The sequence below is a fragment of the Nuphar pumila genome, chromosome 2 (assembly GCF_984573655.1).
Source record: "Nuphar pumila chromosome 2, dmNupPumi1.hap1.1, whole genome shotgun sequence".
Lineage (NCBI taxonomy): Eukaryota > Viridiplantae > Streptophyta > Magnoliopsida > Nymphaeales > Nymphaeaceae > Nuphar > Nuphar pumila.
The window spans coordinates 147,798,840-147,826,254 of record NC_143250.1 but is presented as its reverse complement, the minus strand read 5'-3'; the positions used below and the strand labels follow the sequence as shown (position 1 = coordinate 147,826,254).

The window sequence follows — 27,415 nt, the reverse complement described above, 5'->3', positions numbered from 1 at the left end:
AAACTTGATGAGAATCTCGATTCTCCTATGCTTCTCCTATGCTTTTCACATGCTTCATCTATTCTTATTATATGTTCTCTCACTCTGTTTTTTTATGCTTTTTATGTGTTTCCTCTCTACCTTCTCGCTCACTTCCATGTGCTTTCCTTAAATTGGCAGTCATCATTTTTAGATTTTGTTAAAAACTTAATTCTTACACTAAAAAATCATGAAATTTAAGAATAGTCACTTTTATTTTAGTTTTTATTTGTATTCCATTTTTATTCTCATTCAATTCTTATATTGCTTTTTTATTTTTCGCTTCCCACTTCCTATACATTTTAAAATGCATAGTTTCTCACTTTCGCTTCCCGTATCGTTTCCCATTTCCGATTTCTAGTCTGGCAACCTTGGTTTGGACCCATGAGGATAGCCAATGTTTTCACACACACACACACACACACACACACATACACACACACACACACACACACACACACACACACACACACAATATATATGTATGTATGTATATGTATATATATATATATATAAGTGAATACATAGCGAGAGAGGGAAAGCAAGAGCAAAGAAATAGCTGAAAATCCCCCACCACAAATAAAAAGATTAAATCAAGTGAAAGGCTCCCACCCTCAAACAGTTCAATCTACAGGGAAGAAGATGACAGGATCAAACATAAGACCAATCACTCTATGGAAGTGAGAAAGCAAACCTGAGATGTCAATTCAGCCTTTTCAGAACTTTTTGAATCACTAAGCAAGCTCCTTTTTTTATCTACCTTTGACTTGGGCAAGTATGTCACAACAGCTGCAGAGGAGCAACATAACGCATAAATGTTTCTCCCAAGCAGTAAATAAAGCAACTAATAGCAGAACATAGCAACGGTAAAAAATAAATTTAACAAAAAAGAGAAGGGCTTTACGATGTGTTCTTCCAAACGCATATAGAGGTTGATACTCTGGATCATTAGGATCAAGTGGGTAACCAGACCGAGCAAAGAAAACATGAGCGTATAAGCTCCCATTATGCTTAAGAGGCTGAAATAAATTCATATAATCATTAACCAAAAAAATAAAACATGTAAGCCACATCAAACAGATGAAAATAAATGTGTTGATACCATCCAATAAAGTGAAAATGATTAAATGAAGTAGATTCTTATTACATCTACATGGTTGAAAAGTTGAGTTTTAAGCAAATTGCAAATTATCATTTACAAACAGTATCTACCCAATGAAAAGGCAATTAGCGAATGTCATTTATCAATTCAATACCTCTGATGGAGAGTACATGAATGAATATGATCTACAGCTCTGTGGTCCCCAAACTGCATACGGAATGTTTGCCTCGTGCCAAACTAGGGAACCCTCATTGCCGAAATCATTAAATTTTTCGTGCTCAGAAAGATAAAGCCACATGTCCTGATCATACAAAAGCTTGCTGTTAAATAAATCAAGTTGCAAAAGTTCAAAGTGTTATTAGCTGAAAGATTAAGCTAGAAATGACAGGCATATAAAATCTGTAAAATTAAAAAAAAAAAACATATGCAAGAAAACTTGATTGAAGTAAATATGATAGGTTTCACATAAAATATGAAATGAATGAACCTATGAAATCATATGGAGCAATATCTACAGATATTTTATCTATCTACAAGAAAAAATAGTGACTGATGAAGATCAGAAGATGCATGTAACCCATTCATAGCAAAAAATAATTTCCAAAACGGGCTCCATTTTGTTTATTCCAGACACTAACTGCATGAAGAAAACAGTAAAAAATAGATTTTCGTGTCAGGGCTTAAAGACGTGGATGGAAGGATGATGTTAATGTTACAGTATAAAAGTCTCACACTATCCATCGTCTAACATTATCAACTGATTGAATGAAGGAGATATGATGACATATAGAAGGAAAATAGACAGAGAAGAGTTGGGAATGACGTGGAAAAGTAATTTCTTCATATTACAAGTTTAACCTTTCACAAATATTAAAAAAAATAACATCACGTACTTTATATGTTAAGTTTACTATTAGAGAGTGCTCAAGTGTCTTGAGCCTGACCATAAGGCTGAACAAACAGTATTTGGAATAGTAATTATTAAAAAGATGATAAACCTTGACGCTGTTGAAAGGTGGTCACTTTTTATTATGGTCAAGTTATAGGGGTAGCCCCTCTCAGGTTAGAACCCAAGAATGGCCATGATGGTAAAGTTTATCACAGACCCCAGCTTTAACTAAATTAAAGCTTCAATATGTAATTTATAAATAAATACCGATCCCCAAAAATTTGATTCCAAAAAACGCACTCCATCTTCTTGCTAGGCATATTTTAGTCTATTCAGCTATTGGTTTTATAGTATCAGATATCTTGTAATTTAGTTATTGTTTGATGTGTAATAGGAGCTGTGCATGTGGCATATCCTTCTAATTTTTGTTTGTTTCAATGATTATTTGTATTCAGACCACATTGGAGCTTTACCATAAAATAAGAAGAACTGCAGCCTCCCACCCTGATAACTGTTATAGAGGCCCACCAACAACTGCTGCACCTCCTTTACCCCAATTAACTTCAATCAACAGCAAGGTAACAAGGTTTACATGGTATCAGAGCTTCAACAGCAAATCATTCATATTGATCTGCAGTTCCTTGTCTATTAAGGTACCTACGTCTTTCCTTATTTCTCTTCTTCTATTCCCACTCTTCATCTTCCTTTCTCTCCCTTCTTGTTCCCTCATTGCTTCTAATATGTTGTTTCTAAATTCAACCTTATTTCAATCCCTCTTTATTGTATAATCTGAAGGTGTTGCTTCCACTTTGACCCATCATACATATTTCCTTCATAAAACTTCGCTTTTTCATCTCTCCTTCAATGTCAAAAATCCAACGACAGAGACATCAAAATCTGCTTTAAGGCCATACGTTATCAAATCTGAACAGTCGACCCGCTCTCATTAGTCTTGGGTGATGCCAACTTACAAGTCTCTTCCAATTCGTGCCACTCATAGAACAGATAACATCTTCAGTAGTTTCTGCTGAAACCAACACCTTCACCAGGCGGGGACTGCAGGTGGTTTCTTAGTCAAATTCTCATTATTCCGGTTTGCTTTCAGCTATGTTTACCTTTGCCTTCTCTTCTTCATCATGAGTTCCCATTCGGCCCTTTCCTTGTTTGGGCCTACTTTCCCTAAGGCTAATATCAAACTTATAGTGCCCAACTATATTGTAAGAAAGAGTGTCGCGCCTACCCATATGAGGGCTTTACCATATTACAGGTTCAAACTAAAGCTAAATTCTTGAGCTTCCCGAATTGAAACAAGCAATGAACTCGAGGAGATGCTGGATGCACTCTTTTTCTTTTTTTTTGTAGATATAGGTACTTGCAGCATAAACCCCGACGAATCAAAAGCTCGTTTCGCCTAACTCCTAAACTCATTGTAAGCTCAGCATTTCTATGAACAAAAAACGGTTTTTTCCTGAGCTAAAGCGATCGATAACCCAAAGGAAATACTGAACCGCGTACACGTAATCGTAACACAAAGGTTCTCAAGGTACAACGTCGGATGAAAAAACACATGCAGTTCCTAACACGCCTACATCCCCAAGCTCATCATTTTATTCAATCCAACGTTCAAATCCTCGTATTGAGAAACTATTCTGCCGCGAACAATCAATCTGCACGGTCGCAGTATCGAACAATAATAATTCCCACAGAATCTCCACAGTTCTCTTCAGATTACACAAAACACTCACACTAGAGAACGACAATCATCACACGCACGCGACAAAAGATTATCAAAACGCTAGAGATGCCGTCGAGATAGCCGATAAAAAGTTCTCTCGAGAAGTTAAACCAGTAAATAAAAAAACAAATAAACGGCAACACAGAAACAGATAGAACCGGTCAATAAGCCACGGCAGGAAGCCGATCGGAGAATTAATGTTCGGATTCAGGGCAAGACCAGGGGTTCGCCTCTGGAGAAGAGGTTAGACATGAGCTCGGAGAGCTGCGCCGGCGGCTTCTTCGGCGAGAAGAACTTCATGGCGAAGTACCAGAAGACCGCCATCCTTATGACGCCCGTGATCGCTTGTCCTATCCCTTGCTGCTGCGGTTGACGAGGCCGCTGCTGCTGCTGCACAGCTCCCGATGCAGTCGGCGCCATCCCTTCCCCTTTCCTCCGCCTTTCCTTCTTCTTCTCTGTTCTCTGTATCTCTGTGTACGTCGATCAGATGATCTAGCGACGAACGATCTCGCTCGGGAATTGGATCTGAGAGACCAGAAAGAGAGGCGTCCGGAAGGGGAAATGAAGGGGGAGAGGTTTTATAGGCAGTGACGGAAAGGGGGAGTGTTCGACGGGAGAGCATAAAAAGGGGGAAGGAAAAAGAAGAATTACAGCGTGAGCACGACTCTTGGATTTTATCAAAACGTCGTGGAATCTTGACGGTTGGATCTAGAGATCGACGGATGATGATCTGTTTCAGGGACCCACTTTACTTCCACCACACTCTTCATCTGCGTAGATATTTTTCCCTTCCCGGACAAATTTTGACCAGGGTACGATGCGAAAGCATGATGATAAAACAAGTTGGTAAATTTTCTTGCTGCCACGTGTGACTTAAATCATGAATATCCGGGCTTGACTGACATGTGACTAAAGGTTGACACTTATTTTTAAACGTTTAAGATTGTTTATTGCCTGTTGTTTTCTGAGCTCTTTTTCATAAGAAATAAGGTCTTTTTATTGCAAAGAATCAAACAAACATGTCTAGACAAATTTATATATAGTAGGACTCAAATAATATATATGCAAAGAATAGTTTGTTTTTCAAAACAAGTTTATACATATGATAACCCACTTTTTCTCCACACTAGCTCTTTTGAAGGAAAAAGGCTTCCTTTTAAAAGGGAGTGTAATTATCACCCTCTTCAGTTAATACAAACAATTTTTTTCACACTTTAAGCTCTTGAAGTGTATATATAAAAAAATTTGTTATTATGATATTAAAACTTGCTAAAATTGCAACACGATGCATATATGCGTCAATCACTTGTTATGATATAAATGAAATATAGTTTTTTTAACATCATCTATTTATAATTGAATTTTGAATGAGGAATAATAGAACTTACTCGGATTATACAAAATTCTTTTGAAAATGTGGAGAATGTTGTATAAGAGTCTAGATCGTCCTTTGCTTGGGGAAAAGGTAAAAAACGAGACAAGTTTTTTTTATCTTTGTAGCCTGATTTGCACCATCTAGACGCTCTAATATGCAAAAAATATAAGTGTATTAGTCTATGTTCTTTAAAATAATAAAAAATCAAAATAAAAGAACGAATGATATAAAATCACCTTTTCAGGCACAAAACCCGTTAAGCTTTTGCATTCTCCTTCGATCATTGTGATGCTCATGCATTAGAATGAAAATTGTTGCAGCTTTGGTAGTACTTAGGTGCAAGTAGGCTAATTTGCAAGATGATTTTATGAATAAGCTAGGGTTTGCTCTCTTCAATACCATATTTTAAATAGGAAATTTCGAAATGCCTGAGTCTTAGGGTTCAGCCCCTAATTATAGGACTCGAAACACTTATCTAAAAGAGTACTAAAACTCATCCAAGAAAAGTATTTTTGCCCAAAAAAATGCACAGGGCGATTGGAAGGAAATAAGGATAAGCCATTTGACTTATCTACACATGTTCGGTACAGCAGACGGCGAAACGACTGAGTCATCCCTTTAGCGGATGGCACTATATGTTCTGCCGTGCAGCAACGGATGGTGTTAACTTTAGGTCATCCAGTAATGGACGACAATCCATTATGTAGTTTTGTGTGAGAGTTTTCAATTTTTGTACATGCAAGCACTTATCTTGAAAAGTATTAGCGTTTGGGCATCATAAAGTTTTAGTGTCTATATATGTCTCTTTTTGTCATTAATCGATGTCATTCGGATTATGACACAAAAATAAACATGCCAAAATTTTAAAGCATAACTGGGTTGTCAGGACCTCGCTTGGTACCGTTGAACGAGGTTAAGCCAATTTGAATAACCAATGGGTTATAGGGACCATCTAGATGTCATCAAATGAGGTCAGGCCAATATTTTTTAAGAAAATTTGGGTTTCTGAAACCATGATTGGTCTCATCGAACGAGTTCAACCAGTTTAGAAAGACCACTTGGTTTTGGAGACCATTTGGATCCCACCGAAGGGGCTACTTTTTCAATACTACGGTCATTAACCCCTTTGCTTGACCAGCCCTGCACAATAATTTCTTTATACGAACGGAAGCGGATGGTGTTGCAAAGTCATTATCTGCTACTGTTGTTTCCTTTTTATGCGCTTGGTACTACTCATACAACATCGACAAACAATGTTGCAAAATGAACAATATTTTATTTACCAGTCATCCCTAAAAAATGTAGTGGTAAGTGTGAATCGAGGATTGATAGAAAAAACATTGTTCTTCTTAAGTGTGACAATGATCACGTGTGAGTTCATGGCAAAATTCAAAAATTTTGTTGCACTATCAGACAGAAACCAAACGCACAAAGCCAACATGTAAGGTTGAATAATTGAAAACCCTCACACGGGATGGCAGAATGGATTGTTGTTTGTTATTAGACGACCAAAGGTAACGGATGTGGACTCGGTAAGCACTGATCCAAGATCCAAACAGATATCAATACATGCGGAAGTTTCTTTTACTAAGATGAGTATGAATAGGACTTTGATAAACAAGGTTTTTGGAACCCATGCACTTTGTTTTGATAAAGGTGACCCAAAGGAAAGTTGTGTGTGACTCACACACCTTTCCAACGAATCCAAAATCATTGGATTCGGATGAGGGGTGTCTGTTCCACGGACTTGCAATTGGGATATTTTGTTTGGTTCTATCGCAGATACAACTTTCAATTTTGGTATCAAAGTCAGGTTGCAATCAAAGTTGGGTGTTTCAAAACACAGTGGGAACATTAGCAAAGCAAGGAGTTCTTGTAGACTCGGGTTTTTTTGAAGGATGATCTCTAAGTAAAACCAGTAAGGCAAATAATTATATTTCTCTCAGCTTATCCCAATCAAGTGCCGATTTTTAATGGTGAGAATTATGAATTCTAGAACATTAAAATGAAATTTTTTTTTTTATCTCACAAGACTTTGGGGAGTTGGTTGAGAATGATGCAAATGTTAAAGGAATGAATGAAGTAGAAAAAATTTATGTAAAAAAATCTCGAATGAAGGATGTGAAGGCATTGTTAGTATTACAACAAGCTGTGTCCAAGACCATTTTTCCAACAACTCTCGGTGCTATAAAGTCAAAAGATGCTTGACTACTCTTAAAGCAAAAAAAGTATAAGGATAAAATGATCACAATGGTTAAACTTCAAACTTTAATAAGAGAATTTGAAATATTGTCTATAAAAAACAGTAAGTCTATTCAAAATTTCTTTTTTTAGGCTCTCCACTATTGTAAATCAAATGAAGACTTTTGGTGAAGTCCTAAATGATAAAAAAGTAGTATAAAAAGCTTTGAGGTGTCTCCCTTCTAAACTTGACCATGTTGTTACTGTAATTAAAGAGTCTAAGGATTTGTTTGTGTACTCTATTGATGAACTAGTGGGGTCTCTTTTAACCCATAAACATCACATAAACAGGACATCAAAGAAAATAGTAGAGTAGGCTTTTCAAACAAAACTAAAAAATTCAAAAGAAAATAATAGCCATTGTGATCAAGGGAATGAAGAGGTCATGGATGCGAAGGTTTTAGAGAAACCTTTCGTGGAAGCGATAGACGTCGAGGTAGATTTTATGATACTGTTAAAATGAATGATGCTACTGAAAAAGGTAATCAAAATCAATTTTTAGAGGAAAGCATTGTTATTTTTGTAAGAAGTACGATCATATTGAAGCTAAATGTTTGGACATGGCAAAGCAACAAGCAAATTTTGCAGATGAAAATAAAAATTTGTTTCTTGCATGCATGAGTGCTAACAACTGCAAAGGTGAAATGTGGTTTGTAGACAGTGACTGCAGTAATCATATGACTGGTGATAGGAGTATTTTTCGAAAGTATTAATGAGTCCGTGAAATTAAATGTGTGGATCGGGGACAATAATAAAGTAGACGGCAATAACAGAGGAACAGTTGCTATCAAAACAAAATAAGGTAATGAACGATTTATTCAAGATGTGTATTATTTTTCTGGTTTGACCCACAAGCTACTTAGTGTAGGTCAATTGGTTCAAAATGGCTACACTCTTTTATTTGAAGAATGGTGTTTGTGAGATTAAAAAAATGAATGGTGTAGTTTTTGTAAAAATTAACATGGTCCAAAATAAAATGTTTTCACTTGAAACAATCAAGATAGATGGTTGTACCTTTATGACAAACGGTCTTGATCAATCTAAGTTATGGCATATAAGGTATGGGCATCTTTATTTTAATGGTTTGAAACATTTACATCAGAAAAATATGGTGGTTGGTTTGTCAACCATTGATTCTGCAAATAAAATACATGAATATTGTGTTTATGGTAAACAACACCAATAATCATCTCCAGTTGGGAAGGCATGGATAGTTAAGCAACCTCTTGAATTGGTTCATGTTGGTATTTGTGGCCGCATGAGTACTTCATTAAATGATAGCAAATACTTTTTGCTTTTCATTGATGATTTTACTAGAATGAGTTAGATGTACTTTCTTACTCATAAATATCATGCAATTGAAAAATTTAAAGAATTCAAGCCCCTTGTGGAAAATGAAAGAGAGAAAACTATAAAAATATTATGCACAGGTAGAGGGGGAGATTTCTTATCTGATGAGTTTGATTTATTTTGCAAAGATCATGGCATTCGCAAGCAGTTGATAGTAAGAAAGATCCTACAATAGAACATAGTGGCTGAAAGAAAAAATCGTATAGTGGTGAAAATGGCATGCATCACGTTAAGTAAAAAAAAAGTGCCTAACAAATTTTGGGCAGAAGTCGTTAACACAACAATGCATATTCCTAATGTTTCTCCAACAAAGACAGGTCGAAACAAAACTCCATATGAGGCCTAGTGGAATCGAAAACCAAATGTAAGTATGCTAAGAGCGTTCAGATGTGTAACATATGCCTTGATTGATTCTTCTGATAGAACCAAGCTAGATAAAAAGAGTAAAAAAATGTATTTTTTTTGGATATAGTAATAAGATTAAAGGGTATCATCTTTATAATTATAATTATAAGAAGTTGATTATAAGAAGATACATCATTTTTTATGAAAAAAGATTGTTGAAAATGGGCAAACAACGAAATCTTAAAGTTACAACAAAATCAAATCAGTTTGATGACAATATAGCATCACCATCAGAAGCGTCAAGAATTGGAGTTAAATTTACAAAAGATCAAAATATATAAAACATCGAGTACACGCTTGATGATGAAACTCCTCCAAAAAAGGCACGCTCCCTGAAATATATTTATAAATGTGCTTTTGCTTTTGTTGTAATAAAACCATCATTGTATGATAAAGCATGCACAAATAAAAATCAGATAAATACAAGAAGAGAAGAAATGAATGTCTCAATTTGTCACTCGGGAAAGAATCAATTGGAGTAAAGTGAGTCTATAAGGTCAAATATGATGTTGATGAAAATGCAAAAAAGTACAAAGCAAAGTTAGTTGCTAGAGGGTTTGTGCAAAAATATGAAATTTATTTTACCAAAACCTTTTCACATGTTGCAAGTGTTGAAACAGTAAAATCGTTCTTGCAATTACAACAACAACAACAACTACGCCTTCATCCCAAAACAATTGGGGTCAGCGATATGAACCAAAAAAGAAATTTCATTTTGGGTCTTCCACATAAATCCTTTTCCTCCAATCATTTCTATCCAATGCCATGTCCTCGGCGAGGTTCAAAGTATTCATATCCTTTCCTATCATCTCTATCCAAGTCTTCCTAGGCCTACCCCGACCTCTTTTAACTAATATATTTTCCCATTTCTCCAACCTTCTAACTGGAGCATCATTAGGCCTTCGCCGAATATGTCCAAACCACCGTAAACGATTCTCTCGCATCTTATTTTCAATGGGTGCAACACCTACCTTCTTACGTATCTCCTCGTTCCGAATCTTATCTTTTATTGTATTTCCACACATCCATATAAGCATCCGCATCTTAGCTACACTCATTTTTTGAATATGATGTCTCTTGGCAGCCCAACATTCCGTACCATATAGTAAAGCGGGTCTAATAGTTGTCCTATAAAACTTTCCCTTCAACCGCAATGGCATTCTACAATCGCACAACACTCCAGTTGCACTTTTCCATTTCATCCACCCAACCTTTATCCTATGATTTACATCTCCATCAATTTCTCCATACTTCTGAATGATGGATCCCAAATATTTGAAATAATCATTCACCGGTATTTCTTGCTCACCACGCTTCACTAGACTCCCATCACTACTTTGTTGCTTACTAAACCGACATTCCATATATTTAGTATTACTCTTACTCAACTTAAAACCTCTAGCTTTGAATGTCTGTCTCCATAATTCTAACTTAGCATTAACCCCAACTCTAGACTCATCAATCAAAACAATATCATCAGCAAACAACATACACCACGGTACATTTTCTTGAATTGATCTCGTAAGCTCATCCATCACTATCGCAAATAAGAAAGGGCTTAAAGCAGATCCTTGATGTAACCCAACCGTTATCGAAAAATTGGTTGTCACCCCTCCACAAGTGCGGACATTGGTTACTACTCCTTCATACATATCTTTAATTATACTAATGTACTTGAGAGAAACACCTTTCTTCATCATTGTTCACCAGAGAACGTCTCTAGGTACTCTATCGTATGCCTTCTCTAAATCAATAAAAACCATATGCAAATCTTTGTTCCTCTCTCTATATCTTTCAATAAGTTGTCTAAGAATATGTATAGCTTCCATAGTTGATTTTCCAGGCATAAAACCAAAATGATTCTCCGATATCATGACAACCTTCCTCAACCTAGACTCAATCACCCTCTCCCAAAGTTTCATAGTATGACTCATGAGTTTTATATCACGATAGTTTGTGCAATCTTGTATATCACCCTTATTCTTATATAAAGGCACCAAAGTACTCTTCCTCCACTCATTAGGCATCTTATTTGTTCGCCAAATCAAGTTAAAAAGATTTGTCAACCATTCTAAACCTTTATCTCCCAAGCATTTCCAAGCCTCGATAGGTGTACCATCTGAGCCAACTGTCCTTCTTGATTTCATTTTATTCAAAGCCTCTGCAATTTCTTTCTTTTGAATCCTGCGCATAAAGTCACGATTTATCTCATGAAAAAGAATGGAGAAGTCTCCAAGATCTTGAGCATGACTATCATTAAATAGCTTATCAAAATAATCTTTCCATCTCTCCTTAATCTCCTCATCTTTGACTAAAACCCTTTGCGTTCCATCTTTGATACATCTAACCATACCCAAATCCCTCGATTTCCTATCTCTCATCTTTGCAAGCCTATAAATATCCTTCTCGCTTTCTTTGGTATCCAACTTGTCATAAACCTCCTTATATACCTTAGCCCTCGCGTTTCGAATTACTTTTTTAGCTTCCTTCTTTGCTATCATATACTTCTCCAAAATCTCATTATCACGACTCTTACTTAGATTTCCATAACACTCTTTTTTAACCTCAATAGCTAATTTGACATCCTCGTTCCACCATGATGTATCCTTACCTATTGGTGCATCGCCTTTAGACTCACCCAATACCTCCTTAGCCACTTTTCTCATGCCACCTGCTATCTTATTCCACATTGATTCTGAATCCTCCTCGAGACACAAATCAACTTCCATTACTACCTGCTCTACAAACATTCCTTGTTTAGCTCCTTTCAGTGCCCACCACTTAATTCTAGGATCTATCCTATGTCTATCCCTTTTGCGGCATTGTCTAATTCTAAGATCTAAAATTAAGACTCTATGTTGTGTAGCTACACTTTCTCCCGGTATAACCTTACAATCGATGCAACAACCCCTATCTCTCTTTCTAAGTAGGAAAAAATCTATCTGACTCGTATTAACCCCACTTTTAAATGTTACTAGGTGAGACTCCCTCTTCCTAAACCAAGTGTTGCTAAGATCATATCATAGGACAAACAAAAATCTAAAATCCTTTCTCAACTTTCATTTCTTTCTCCTATACCATAGCCTCCATGGATACTCTCAAATCCATCCCTACTAATGCCTACATGTCCATTAAGGTCACCGTCGATGAAAAGCTTTTCTCCATAAGATATCCCTTGTACTACTCCATCTAAATCTTCCCCAAATTGATGCTTAATGGAATCATCTAAACCTACTTGAGGTGCATAAACACTAATAATATTAACAATATCCGTACCTAATACTAATTTAATAAGTAAAATCCTATCACCCTTCCTACGGACCTCAACTACATTATCTATAAACTGACGACTCATAACAATCCCTACTCCATTCCTATTCCTATTTATTCCTGTATACCAAATCTTATATCTCCAAGGTTCTATCACTTTTGCTTTCTCCTCTACCCATTTGGTCTCTTGTAGACATAAAATATCAACCTTTCTCCTACACATAACATCTACTAACTCTACCAACTTACCAGTTAAAGACCCTATGTTCCAAGTGGCTAACCTAATTTTATGGTCTTGGACTAACTTCTTTACCCCCACCCGTTCAACAAAGTGAGGGAACCCTTGCCTATTTGACACCACACCCGGGCGCCGGTGTGACGCGTCGCTTCTGGGCGACAACCTAGCAACCCTTGCCCATTTATCACTGCCTCCGGACCTAGAGAGTACAGCACGTCTCTCAGTAGGGAACGCCTCAACGAAATTCTCATATTGGTTCATTTTCATAGGGTATGACTAAGTTTTTATGCTGGCTGTCACAGGCCTACCGCAACCCTCCTCCTTTATCCGGGCTTGGGACCGACAGTGTATAATAGAAGGTTTATCAATTAAAAGGTTTATCAATCCTTCAATAAACCATTATTGCAATTACAACACAATTAAAATAGAAGGTTTATCAATTTGATGTTAAAGTTGCGTTTTTAAATGGTTTTCTCAATGAAGTCGTGTATGTTGACCAATCACCTGGATTTTTTGTTAAAAAAAAATAAATTAAAAAAGGTTTTATACGGGCTAAAAACAAGCACCTCATGCTTAGTATAGTCATCTTGATAATTTCTTTCATCAAAATGGTTTTCAAAGGAGTGACAGTGAACCTACACTCCATGTCAAAGTGAATGAGAAATAATTGCTTATAGTCAGTGTTTATGTAAATGATATTATCTACATTAGTTCTTCATCTAAACTTATTGCAGGATTTTAAAATAGTATGACGAAGAAATTTGAAATGTCGGATTTGGGGTTGTTGTGTTTTTTTCTTGGCCTCCGTATTGTGCAATCTGATGAAGGAATTTTCATCTTTCAAGAGAAGTATGTGTTGGATTGTTTCAAAAAATAAAATACGTTGAATTGCAAAGTTCATGCAACTCTAATGAATTCAAATAAAAAACTGTATTTGGAATATGAAATTGCATGAGCAAATGAAATATATTTTAGAAGCTTGGTTGGTGGATTGATGTATTTAACACATACTCGGCTAGACATTGTATTTTGAGTCAGTTTGATCTCAATATTTATGCACAATCCATCCGTGCAACACCTAGGCGTAACAAAAAAGATTCTCTGTTATATTCGGATATTAACTAATTATGGAATTTTTTATAAGCATGTTATTGACTTTAATTTACTTGGATATACTGACGGTGATTGGGCAAGTTCAGTGGACGGTCGAAAAAGCACAAGTGGCTTTGTGTTTGGTTTTGGTCCAGGCTTCGTGTCATGGTTTTCAAAGAAGCAAAAGTCAATAGCTTTATCATCTTCAGAAGCATAATACATTGTTGCTACATCTGCTACTTGTCGAGCGATCTAGATGAGGCGTGTTTAGAAAGATTTACATATAGAACAAAAGCTTTCAACTAAGCTCTATTGTGACAATAAGTCTACTAATTTTATTGCAAAAAATCTCACCTTTCGTACTAGAACAAAGCACATCGAGCTTAAATATTATTTTATAAGCGATGCAATTGAAAAAGGTGAAACAATGCTAAAGCATGTCTCTACAAATGAAAGTTGTTGGTGGTTTTACAAAAGCCTTGACATCTCTAAAATTTCTGTCATTCAGCGAATCCGTAAGTGTGCAAGAACTTTCACATTAAGAATGAGAAATGTTGGTTAATGTTAAAGTCGTGGATGTGAGCATCAAATGCTCACGTTTAGTTAGAGTCATGTGTTGAATATAGCGGGTGCGAGAATCTTATGTTCATGTCTAGCTGAGTCCTTATAAATAGGTAATGCTGGTTAATGCTCAAGCATAGGAGTCGTGGTGGGCGTCCTATGTTCACGTCTATTCCTTAAAAGTAGTTGTTGATTTTTAGTGGAGTTAAAAACCATATGCGGTGGTTTTATAAAAGTTCTTTCGCAAGTTTACTTTTACGTGCTGCTGTATTTTCTATTATTCATTCTTGTTGTTTGTTTGGTTCTATCGGCTGATAGATCTTTCAGTATTACCTATTACGCATCAAGAATTCATCAAGCCTATGGTGGGTTTCTTCTTGGCACCGCATGAGACTCACTTTTAAGATTTTAAACAGCCATACCTTGTAGCAAATGGTTTTGTATGGTCCCGAGGTAAAATCTTGGTCAAACTACCTTGGTGGTCCTGTTTGGAATGTGGACGCTGGGATTTGGGATGGGAAGTGAGGCCCTTTCTCCTTCCTTTCTATTTACACTAAATCATGGATTTGGCAGCTGCCACTTCTTAAAATGTATAAACTCCATAAACGTCCATTCCAGCTATAGATTCCAAGCAGGCCCTTGTTAAAAAAAAATATAAGCTATCTCAGTCCTCAACAGAGTGGAAGATGCATTGCACTTGTAAATCATGTTCTTCCATTTGGAAAAGGCACATTAAGCCCTGTTTGGAATCGAGGAACAGGGATAGTTGTTAATGCATTTGGCAAAAAGTTGGTCAAACTATACCGCCTGGTGGCTGTTTGGAATCTGGGATGGGAGTTAGTGGTACAAGGCCGCTGCTAATTCCACCCCGACTAGCCATTTTGGATATATGTCACAGGGACACGACATTTTGGTGCTGTGTCCATAGTGACACGTGGCCATAGACGCTGTTTTAGTATTTTTAATGTTTTAAGCACTATTTTACAAAAATATATATTTATAATATTGAAATATCAAAAAATTACTTATTTAATAATTAAAAAGTTAGAAAAATTCACAGCATCGTGTCATCTTTTCCAAAAAAATCTCGAAACTCGCGAGTTGAACCCTCCGCCATGGGATACTCCGATCTGTTTGCGTGTCGCATCCTCTTATGCATTCGTTCTTCAGTATTGTACTAGACAAAAAAATTTCGTGTCCGGCGTCTTTTTGTCCATGTCGATGTGACGCAGCCTTCGTACGCTATTTCACCCAGAATTCGTACCCCCCGCCCTCCCTCTGTACATGCATTTTCCCGTTTCGCGGGTTTCCTTCCACTGCTTTCATCTCGCCCTAATTTCTCGGAAAACACTTCTTGGTGGCTCTGAAAATCGCTCCTCCTCCCGCCCTCTGAAACCATCATACGGGAACGATGAATTTCTCTCGTCTTCACCACTCAGGGTGAGCGTTCCCGTGAAATTTCCTCCATTTCCTTTCTATTTCAATGCAGTTTTCATTAGTCTACTTTATCGGGGAAAGAGGTGAAACCATGTTCGTGCTTTCATCTTTGCCTCTTCGTGTTTTGGCCGTTTTCACAGGAATACATTGGCTGGCAGGCTGGTTACAGCAAAAGCAGGAAAGAATTTGTTTTGTGGGGCATGAGGTTGTTTCTTCTACTGTTTTTTCGACGTTGGGCAAGATTGGTATGAGTTTATACTAGGATGGCTTATTTTGCTTCTTCTGAGAATCATTTGTGTTCATATACTATATTCTATTGGTCGTTTCATGATGCTATGGTGCGCATAGCTGTGTTGGGTGGTTTATGGATTTGAGCCCCATAAAGCCAATGCTGGAAATGCTTCTGCAGGCAAGGTCCTTGCGAGCCACACCTTTTTTAAGGGGAAAGCTGCACTCAGCCTGTACCCTTTTGGGCCCAAGCTTGACCAAATAGATGTATGTTATCACCTTGATGCTTTTTTTTAGCCGTGGTTCTTACTTCTCCTTAATAGTCGTCCAATGCTTAAGGAATGTCTCTCCTTCTCAGGCTAGTATCCGAGTCATGAAGCCAGGTGCTGTGCTACTGACATTCTGGCCTGCCATTGGCACACGCAAATATGATTGGCAGAAAAGGCAGGTAATGAAGTTGGTTGTTTCACCTTTTTCTCTTTTGATATTCGAATTGTTACTGAACATCCCAAGATGGCTTGTTTTATATTGTCGCGAGCAATAATCAGCTTGGTTTAAGGGATTAGAACTATGGTTGGTCGATGTGTTGTATCTGTGCGAACGGTCAGCAAAATGTGAATGCTGTTTAAACATGCTATCTTGGACCTCCAAATAATTCTTGAATATTGGCTTCTACGTTAGGTTGCTTTTCTCATATTTCCTTGCACCCTAGGTTTGTTTCATGTATGGTTCTTAAAAATGGGCTGTCTGTATGTCCCTTGTATTTTTGCAGGCAATTTCTCTGTCACCTATGGAGGTTGGGTCATTGATAAGCTTGGCTACTGATGAGTCATGTGATTTTTTCCATGACACATCTAAAATCGCAAGGTTTTGACACATCTTCAAATGCATGACTTTTGAATGTAATTATTTGCTTTTTTTATCTTCTTGAGATTCTGGTTTGTATATGATATTCTTTTATGAACAATCTCATATGACCAAATACCAGCAGTGTCTTGAACCATCACTTGTGCTTTGTTAAGCTAAATTTTTTCGTGGGAGAGTTGTTATTTAAGAACTAACTTCTTGGTACTTGACTAGTATCTCAAGCCAATCAATGAAGCCCCTTTTAGTTCAACCACTCTCTGGTGATGGTCACATGTTTAACCTGAGTAAGTTTTACGTCCATGCTTACTGCCTCTTCCTCTCTCTCTCTCTTTTCTGTTCATTCAGTCTCTAAAAATAGCTATCTTGTTGTTATCAAGAAACCACAATCATGTTTACTTGTTACTTGATGGATGCATACTTATATGATGGTTAGAAACCAGAGTTGTCAGTCGAGGAAGTGGGAGAGGGAAGCGAGGCACTTCTAAAATTTTAGGAAGCGAGAAGCACGTGGCGACTTAGAAGCGAACTAGGAAGCGTCTCATAAGCGACTTAGGGAGCGAAGAAGGAGGCGACATAGGATTCGAGTGGAAAGCGAATAAGAATCGAAAGGAAAGCGAAAATGTAATTATATATTTTTATTTAAAAAAAAAGATTTATGTCATCATTGACAAAATAAAACATGTACTTAAGACAATAAATAACATAAGTTGCAATTATCTAACAAATGCATCATATTGTAACTTTCAAGTATTTAAAAAACAATACATCAAGAGAAGATCATAATTCACATTTCTGTTGCAACCATTTAACAAATGCATGCAAGCACTAAATAATGCATTAAGAAAATTAATAAATTTGATTAAAAAACATACAATTTTCAACCAAAGAATCAAATGACTTGATTGTTGTAAATCTTGTGATATATGTAATATAGAAAATGAGAAATCAATAAACTCAAAGATTACGCAGAGATATAGTTAAATTTTTGAGCTATAAAGTCCTACACTGTAAACTATAAACTATAAAGTTTGAAACTGTAAAGCGTAAACTTAAAATTAACATAATGTACCACTTCACTTTATCCTTCAAAATAAAAAGTACATATCAAACCAACAAAATATTACAAGACCATGACAAAAAAAATAACATAAAAGTTTATAAGTTGTACTACTCCAACTACATTATCAAAAGAATAATTAAAATTTTAAAAGTTCATTTCATTGTCAACATTCAATAATCTATCATTTTTCTCTTCCCCTTCAGGTCAACAATGAATCGAGAACTTTCTGCATCATCACGTCCTCCTTGTCCTCCACGACCATGCCTTCTGCTTCTTCCTTCATTTTCTATAATGAATATGTTAAAAAATTAAAATGTTCAAAAACCTTAATTGAAAATATAAAAAATACATATATAGAAGAAAGTAAAAATAAAAAACACAAGATCAACATACCTTGCCTAGGTCTCCTGCTAAAGAAACGATCAATTCGACCTTGAAGAACTGATGGTCGCTCTTGTATATCTGCACTACTTCTACTAGTTCTGTTGGATTGATTTGTATCATCTTTAACTTCATTTATACGTATGATTATTGAAGGCAATAAAACTCTTGGTTATGCATCTTTGGGTTTGGATTTGGATTTGAAAATAGTACTTGATTGTTGTGCACTATCATCCAAATCTCTCAAACGCATGTCCTCTAATCTTAACGTATTTTCTTCTACAATAGGAAGTTCCAAATTAATATCCCATTTTCGACTAGGTCATTTTTTGTAGCGATTGTTGCACCTTTTCATAACAAGAATATAAAATATGAATGCTAATAAATAATCAATGATAGAAAAAGAGAAAAAGAAAATACCAAAACAAAAGTACAGCACTTTAATTATACCTGTCAATCAATCAAAGATTGGAATGAATATACACCAAGGTATCTGCACGATCTTCATTGAGCCTATTTCTTTTAACATTGTGAATATATTTATATGTGCTCCACACTCTTTCTGCAGAAAATGTGCTAATAGGTTGGGATAAAACCTTAATGACTAATGCTCTCAACTCAGGTGTATCATCACCGTAAAAACGTCACCAATTAAAGACCGTCATTGTAGGATTCAATGCATCTATTCTTGTTGCATTTCGGCTAGATCTTTCACTTCTTGATGCAAAAGCCACAAGTTGTGACCTATAAAGTGTAGAGAGCTTTTCATTTTCAGTGGATATGACTTCAAGCGCGAGCATTGCATCATCTAAGATATCATGATCCTTTTCTGCAGAAAAAAAATGTTTAACAACTATAATAAGAAAATGCAAATGAAATAATAAACTAATTAAATCATTAAGCTTTATTAAATAGATAAAATAAATTTTTTACTAGGAGAAACTCGTTTGACCCCTCCTGCTGCTGGGATCTTGAGATACTCTGACTCGTAATATTTTGCAGTAAGCATGTGAGCTAGACTATGTAGAGGCACATTCATTCTATCCCATCTATTTAAGACAATCTTAGGAATCTTTTCATGCAAATCTGGTTGTCCTTTTATATTGTCTTTGATTTTTCCAACATGTTGTCCATGCCTTCATACACTTCACCAATTATAGGGTCTTCTTGATCACAAAATGTAATCATCTTATATATGGGTTTTGTAATCAATAATGCTAAACGAACAGAATCCCAATATTTTTCATCAAGAACAGTTGTTTTTGTTGTTACAACTCTTTTTTTCAGTCTCATCAGTGCATGATTGCTTCGACTCGCTCCATTTATCTGAAATGACTGTGAGCCTCAAGCTGTCCTTCACATCAAGCAAACGCTTCAAAATAGTATAATATGAAGCAAACCTTATTTTTGCAATCTTTATTAGCGTTAATTTTTAATTATTTCTAAAGATTGCTAATGCTTTAGAATGATTGATGATATACTTCACAATTTCTTTACTTTGCAAATATGTCTCTCCCAACCAATAGAACTCATGTGCCAAATCCTTGAAGATCAAATTAAGTGTATGCACAACACAAGGTGACCAAAAAATATACTTATACGTTTGTTTTAATTCTTCACCGGCTAACTTGTAATTTGCTGCATTGTCTATAATCACTTGCACTACATTAAAAGGCCCCACAAGTTTAAATCCTGTCTTAAAAAACTCGGCAATATTTGCAGCTGACTGTACATTAGAAAAATCGCTTGCATATAAGAACATCGAGCCAAAAAATTTGATGCAAGTATATTTATCAAGTGTTTGTTATTGATATTTGTCCAACCGTCTTTTTCATATGATGGGGGTTTATATCCAGGTACTTTACTAACTGCAAATATCATATCTTCCCAATACGGTGATCGAAGCACATTGAAAGATATGCCATTTGCGCACAAAAATCTGATAATTTTATGATCTACATCATCTCTTTCTACATTTTTAAAGGTATCACGAATATCAACTGTGTTTAGACTTTCACTAAAAGATGTAGTCGTGCTAATAAGCTTCGGTTTATCAATTCTTGATCTCCTCAACTCAAATGCACTTGATGAAACCTCTACTCGTCGAGCTTGCCTCTTAATTTTTCTTGCCAATTCTGCATTTTTTGCAATTGCAGGAGAAAAGGCAATCTCAACACTTTGTCCCTTTGGAGCTCCCATGAGATATGCAAAAACTCGAATATATGACCCATGATAAATATTTTGCAGTGTCTGTATATAAAAACCTGAGTTCCACCTTGCTTTCCTTGCCCACTCTTCTTTTGTTTCAATACATGACGCCATACCACTCTTGTTTTATGCATGCCATACCACTCTTGTTTTATGCATGCTAGGTGGTTCATCATCCTAGTCATCTTCAGAATAGTAGTCATCCAAGTCATATTCTTCTTCATCTTCCTCATCAAAATAATTTTCTTTTCTGTGCTCAAATTGATATGGACAATGAGAAGACCCCTTGCCCTTTCTTGCATTATCATTCCCCACACCACTAGACGATTTATGCTCCAAATTGTAAAAAGAATCATCATCATCATCATAATTGTCGTGATCGTAGTTTGTGATGGTCATTAACGAAGCAAAAAAAAGCAAATATACCTGTATCATAAAAGTATAGGAATCAACTTAAAACACTTTAAAAAAGCTATTATTAACAACAAGATGGAGAGTGAAGAACACAAATCATTACTCATAATTTACCAATTACTAAAACAAAAAAAATAAACATCATTTGAGGAGGTGAAATATCTATGATTCTATAAATCTATATCTTAAACACCAAAAATAAACAATCAATAGATATCTTAAACACCAAAAATAAAAAATTAAACTTGAAGCATTCGTGGGCTTCGTAACAATGAGACCACATTCATGATCAACTTGACTTTTTTCCTTCACATCATAGGAAACACAATGTGTTAATCTAATTAATTGTGTAAAGCAGCTACTCCACATATCTTCCTAATACCAAAATGCATGCCAACATCCAAAAGTAGCTCATTAAGAAAAAAGACTGAACTCTTTATAATTTATTCATGTATATTTTGTTGACAAACCTCCATCCACATACTAAGATATTTTAGACTAAAGGAACGGGGTAACAAAGACATTAACACAACCAACATGATCCAAATTTTCTAGCCTTTTGCCTAATTAATCCCGTCCGTGATTGCTGATATTTTTAGTCAAAGATAACAACTTTCTAGTTTTTCATTAGCATTGGAAATCTATACAAGAATCATAATTTGGAAAACTGAAAAACAACACCATAGATTCAAGGGATTAGATATAAGCCAAGGAAAACAACAAACAGGTCCATAATTGCGCCATCTTTCAATATGAATGGAGAGAAATTTTAGTTTAAGTATCTTATATAATATCATCATAAATCCTGTTAGAAATGAAGAAACATAGCTTTTCTTTCTGGAATTTAAAAGAGGTAAATCATAATCTTGCAAATAAATCCATTAAGATTTTTGCAAAAATATTGAATTTAAAGTTTGAGGATTTTGCAAAGGAGAGCTTTTGAAATAGAAGAATTAATTTTAAAAATTGAATTTTAAAAACGGATTTGGATCCAAGATTTTGAGTAAAGATTGATTTGGATCTCGAACTGAGAAAAAAATGAGAGAAATGGATCCAAATAAAGATTGGATCTGAATGAGAATATCTGAACCATACCGAAAATTGATTTTGGATTTTTAGATTTGGATTGAAAATAGAAGAATCAGGCTCAAAATTGGATTTGGATGTCTGGTCTGGATTTGAGGTTGAGTCTAGTATATAAAATGAAATTGGATTTCAGATCTTCAATAAGGAAGTGAATCCGAGAAATGATTAGAAATTAACCCAATTGCCGTTCTGAATTACTCAGAAGGTGGGACCCAAGGTCAAATAGGATAATTTTTGGAACTTGGAAAATTTGAGGTGTTTATAGATGCCCCTCTTTGCTGCTAAGCCAGTTGAAAGTCGAGTTTAGTGGCAAAGACAAAACACACCAAATTTAGAAGAAAGAAAATTGGCTTGAGAAATGTTCCTCACGAAGTGAGGTTGCAAAAAATGTGGAAATACAATCTCTAAAGCTTAAAAAAAAGGAAAATATAGAAGATGGCTTATAGACTGAGACAAAATGAGCTTTTGAAATGCAGAAGAATTTAAGTTTAGCCCTTTGACCTGGATGAGACGAAAATACCTCGAAAAATGAGGTTCAGGTTTAACCCTTACCTGAATGGAAAAAAATACCTCGAAAAATGAAGTTCAAGTTTAACCCTTACCTGAATGTGATAGAAAATACCTCAAAAATGAGATTCAGGTTTAACCCTTAACCTGAAAGGGAAGAAATATGATGTTGTAAGAGCAACTTGGAAAATAAATGAGGCAACTCTTTTTTTGAAGAGGTAAGCAATGCCCGGTTTCATCAAAATGAATATCGAGTATTTATTTTATATTTGGATAGCCAGAAAATTTTGCCAATAAGATAAAACTGTAGTTGATTCAAAAACTTGAAAATGTGCACGTATGTGCAAAAAATATTTCCCTTTTTACCTAGAGTATTTCCTCCAATGAGGTTAACTCCATGGATTCAAGAGTCAAATTCAAATTTTAATGTTGTTGAGTTTCTTCAAGGAAGCTATCCATTTCCTTGATATGAAAAGAGAAGAAATATTCTTAATTTCATAAAAACGAGTAGTGAAAATATATTGATAAAAGAATTTTGCATAAGAAAAGATGATTCTTGGCAATTTTGGCAGTTTGATATCTGAGGTATACTTTTTGCACTTTCTGAGACATAGAATTGAATTTTGTTGGGGTTTGGGGGAAATTTCATCGCATCAGCCTTCAACTTGGAGATGTTCTAATTTTCCCTAGAAGAACACTTCACACACTTCTTCAACTCGGAGATGATCAGGGTTTTCCTTGGTCCCAGAAATTAGAATTGACAATGATGTCTCTTTTAACTAAAATCTTTTGATAGTATAAATCAAATATCTTTTAGGGTTGGTTGGGAGGTTCATCGCATCGGCCTTCAACTTGGCGATGATCTGAACTTTTCCCTTGAAGGACACGTCACACCCTCCTTCAACTCGGAGATAATCCGAACCTTCTTTATCCCTAGGGGTCTAACTCGCATATCAGTCTTCAACTTGACGTTAGTTGAGAGATCCCTTTTGCAGATAATCAATTATACTCGCTTTATTGAGAATTTTGAGTGGATTCTTTATTGCTCAGAATATTTTCACTACTTTATTGCCAGAAGAATCGTCCTTTAAAAATGCACCGCAACTATGATCAATATCAATTCACTTATGGCTTTTCAACATCATTGAATATTCCTTTGCTAATCATACCAAAAATATTTCTTACATCCTTTTGGTTGATCAACATGGAAAAAATTTGAATTTTATCCTTCGCAAAAAGCTTCACCTTTTTGAAAAAGATACTAGAGGTAATCTGCGGTGATTCTTTTGTGCAGTAAAATGTTGAAATTAATAATTAATTTCAGTAAACTGGCAAAATGTTCGAGACTCCTTTGTGAAACAATTACTCAACATCAATTTTAATGGGACCTTTGGCTGAATTTTGGAAGAAATAATGTGGAAATTAGATTTTGGAAATCCCTACCAGTGAAAACTGAATTTTGATAATCCCGACCAGTGAAAACTGAATTTTGATATTCCTGACCAGTGAAAACTGGATTTTGATAATCCCGACCAGTAAAAACTGGATTTTGGTAGGATCAGTGCTAAAATGGATTTGGTTGAATGACCAATTTGGAAATTGGATTTGGCAGGACCAATTCGAAGTTTGAATTTTGGTAAAGGACCAACACGAAAACTGGATTTGGAAGGACCAATTCGAAGATTGGATTTGGAAGGACCAATTCAAAGATTGGATTTTGGTAAAGGACCAGTACAAAAACTGGATTTGGAAGGACCAATTTGAAAAATTGGATTTGGAAAGACCAATTTGAAAATTGGATTTAAAAGGACCAGTATGAAAACTGGATTTGGAAGGACCAATTTGAAAATTGGATTTGGAAGGATTGGATATTGAAATATTCGTCCGATGTTGTTCTAGTAAAATAGCAGCTGAGAAGCCTTCTATTTATGCTCTCTTATTTTTTGGTTTTACATAATATGCATCCTTTCAATAAATTAGTTACAAAAAATACAAAATAATTGCACTCAGATAAAAAAATAAGTTGATTGTGTAGACACAAGCAATATGTCATGTTTAGTAGTTGGATTGGTATCAAACCAATCAAAGTAAAGCAAATAAAACAACACATGGACATTCAATCGAACACCTACTTGACAAATGGTGTGTGCATTAATCTTATAGCAACTTGTTTTATGCGTAAAATGCTCGAGAACATTGATGTTCTTGTAATCTGCCAAGGGATAGTTTACCCCTTCAATCTGGTCCTATATTGCATGGATACTCATTTTTTACACCTATTCCATATCCCCTTCGATAATACTCTCAATGAAGAACTCCATGAAAATTGCCACGTCCTTGTATCTACAACCATATCCATGTGAACCTATTTGCACATGACCGACACATATATACCTGACCCAATGGGTATTAACACTCGGTCTAACCCAAAACTAAATGTGTAACAGTGTAACAAGAGTATCCAAACCAATGGGGGTTCCACTTGTCTCGCAGGAGCAATTAGTGCACGTCACATTGTGTTGGGACGTTGCAAGTTCGAACCCCAACTGGGTTTAGGGCTCAACGTTGCCCCACCCCCCCACCATCTGTGTCGTCAGGCAGCAAGGGGGGCTTCTTGCCGGCAAGAGTGGGTGAGAGGAGAGAGAGTCAAAACTTACCCTGTCCGACGGTCGGTCCACGACTCGAACGTCAGTGGATGAGAGGAGAGAGAATCGAAATAGAGAGAGAAAGAGAGCGTACCTGAACAGAGACATCGTCGGACGTCGATGGAGGAGGTCGTCGGTGGCCGAAAATGAGAGAGAGAGAGAGAGAGAGAGAGAGAGAGAGAGAGAGAGAGAGAGAGAGAGAGAGAGAGAGAGAGAGAGAGGCCTCTTTCCTTTTTGTTTTTCATGATTGTTTTAAAATATCCATTTTGCCCTTATTTAGAAAACATTTTCTTAAATTTCTTGTTTTTCACGTGTTAATTTTTTTTAAAAGGGCAAACTAGACATTTTAAAAAATGCATCCCCCTTTAAAGGGGTACGCGTCCCCCTTTAAAGGGGGCGCACTTCCCTTTAAAGGGGGATGCGCTTCCTACATTTTACATGCGCTTCCCCATGCATTTTGGAAGCGCCGCGTTTTACACTTCCGAAGCGCGACTCGGGGAAGTGCGCTTCCCCTAGTCCATGTGCGCTTTCGGTAATTCTGTTAGGAACAGAGTTGCCAGTCACGGAAGCGAGAAGCGATATGAGAAGCGGGAAGCGAGACACTTCTAAAATTTCAGGAAGCGGAAAACGCATGACGACTTAGAAGCGGACCAAGAAGCATCTCAGAAGCGACTTAGGAAGCGAACCGGAAGTGACCTAGGAAGCAAAGAAGAAAGCGACCTAGGATTCGAGTGAAAAACGAAAGGGAAGCGAAAATGTAATGATATATTTTTAATTTATCAAAAAATAAGATTTATGTTATCATCGATAAAATAAAACATAAGTATCTAAGACAATAAATAATACATGTTGCAATTATGTAACAAATGTATCATATTGTAACTTTTAAGCATTTAAAAAATAATACATCAAGAAAAAATCATAATTCACATTCATATTGCAACCATTTAACAAATGCATGCAAGCACTAAATAATTGATTAAGAAAACTAATAAATTTGATTAAAAAATATACCTTTTTCAATGAAAGAATCAAATGACTTGTTATTTGATGCTGTGATTCTTGTGAATCTTATAATCCCTGCAACATAAAAAATGAAAATTCAATAAACTCAAAGATTACATAATACATAGAGATATGATTAAAATTTTAAGCTATAAAGTTCTAAACTGTAAACTTAAAATTAACATAATCCAAGCTTGTATACCATGACAAGCTTCAAAACAAAAGTACATATCAAAGAAACAAAATATTACAAGACCATGACAAAAAAGTAGCATAAAAGTTTCTAAGTTGGACTACAACTACATCATCAAAAGAATAATTAAGAATTCAAGAGTTCATTTCATTGACAACAATCAATAATCTCTCATCTTTATCTTCCCCTTCAGGCCAACAATAGATCGACAACTTTCTGCATCATCATGTCCTCCTTGCCCTCCACGACCATGCCTTATGTTCCTTCATTTCTTATAATGAATATGTTAAAAAATTAAAATGTTCAAAAACCTTAATCAAAAATATAAAAAATACATATATAGAATAAAGTAAAATAAAAAACACAAGATGCATATAACACATATCTTGCTTAGGTCTCCTGCTAAAGAAACGATCAATCCGACTTTGGGGAGCTGAGGGTCGCTCTTGTACTATATCTGCACTAGTTCTACTAGTTCTGTTGGATTGATTTGTATCCTCTTCAACCTCATTTATACGTATGATTATTGGAGGCAATGGAGCTCGTGGTTGTTTATCTTTGGGTTTGGATTTGGAAATAGTGCTTGATTGTTGTGCACTATCATTCAAATCTCTCCAACGCATGTCTTTTAATCTCAACAGATTTTTTTCTACAATAGGAAATTCCGGATTGATATCTTATTTTTGACTAGGTCCTTCTTTGTAGCGATTTTTGCACTTTTTTATAACAAGAATATAAAATATGAATGCTAAGTTGCTAACAAATAATCAATGATAGATAAATATTTTATAATATAGCAAAATAAAAGTACAACACTTTAATTATACCTGTCAATCAATCGAAGATTGGAATGAATATACAAGGTATCGACACAATCTTTAATGAGCCTATTTATTTTAACATTGTGAATATAACTATAGGTGCTCCACACTCGAGATAAAACCTTAATGGTTAATGCTCTCAACTCGGGTGTATCACCACCATAAAAACACCACCAATTAAGGATCATTATTGTAGGTTTCAATGCATCTATTCTTGCTGCATTCCGGCTAAATCATTCACTTGATGCAAAAGCCACAAGTTGTGACCTATAAAGTGTAGAAAACTC

At 35.7% G+C, this 27,415-nt stretch overlaps 1 protein-coding gene and 1 long non-coding RNA gene across 2 annotated transcripts in view; one reads left to right on the top strand and one right to left on the bottom strand.

The window, feature by feature from the left end:
* LOC149847587 (uncharacterized) overlaps window positions 1-4,296 on the bottom strand; it is a 39,433-nt gene extending 35,137 nt beyond the window's left edge. The window contains exons 1-4 of the mRNA XM_089997108.1: window positions 3,964-4,296; window positions 1,275-1,421; window positions 923-1,037; window positions 713-807 (exon numbers count right to left, since the gene is read on the bottom strand). Of these exons, the coding sequence (XP_089853234.1) occupies window positions 713-807; window positions 923-1,037; window positions 1,275-1,421; window positions 3,964-4,164 (558 nt within the window). The 5' untranslated portion in view covers window positions 4,165-4,296. The remainder of the gene's footprint in view (window positions 1-712; window positions 808-922; window positions 1,038-1,274; window positions 1,422-3,963) is intronic.
* Window positions 4,297-15,585: 11,289 nt separating this feature from the next.
* Window positions 15,586-16,903, top strand: LOC149847586 (uncharacterized). Its single transcript, XR_016430394.1, has 5 exons — window positions 15,586-15,716; window positions 15,854-15,958; window positions 16,123-16,208; window positions 16,300-16,389; window positions 16,714-16,903. It is a non-coding gene; the product is annotated as an uncharacterized LOC149847586 (long non-coding RNA).
* Window positions 16,904-27,415: the final 10,512 nt, after the last annotated feature.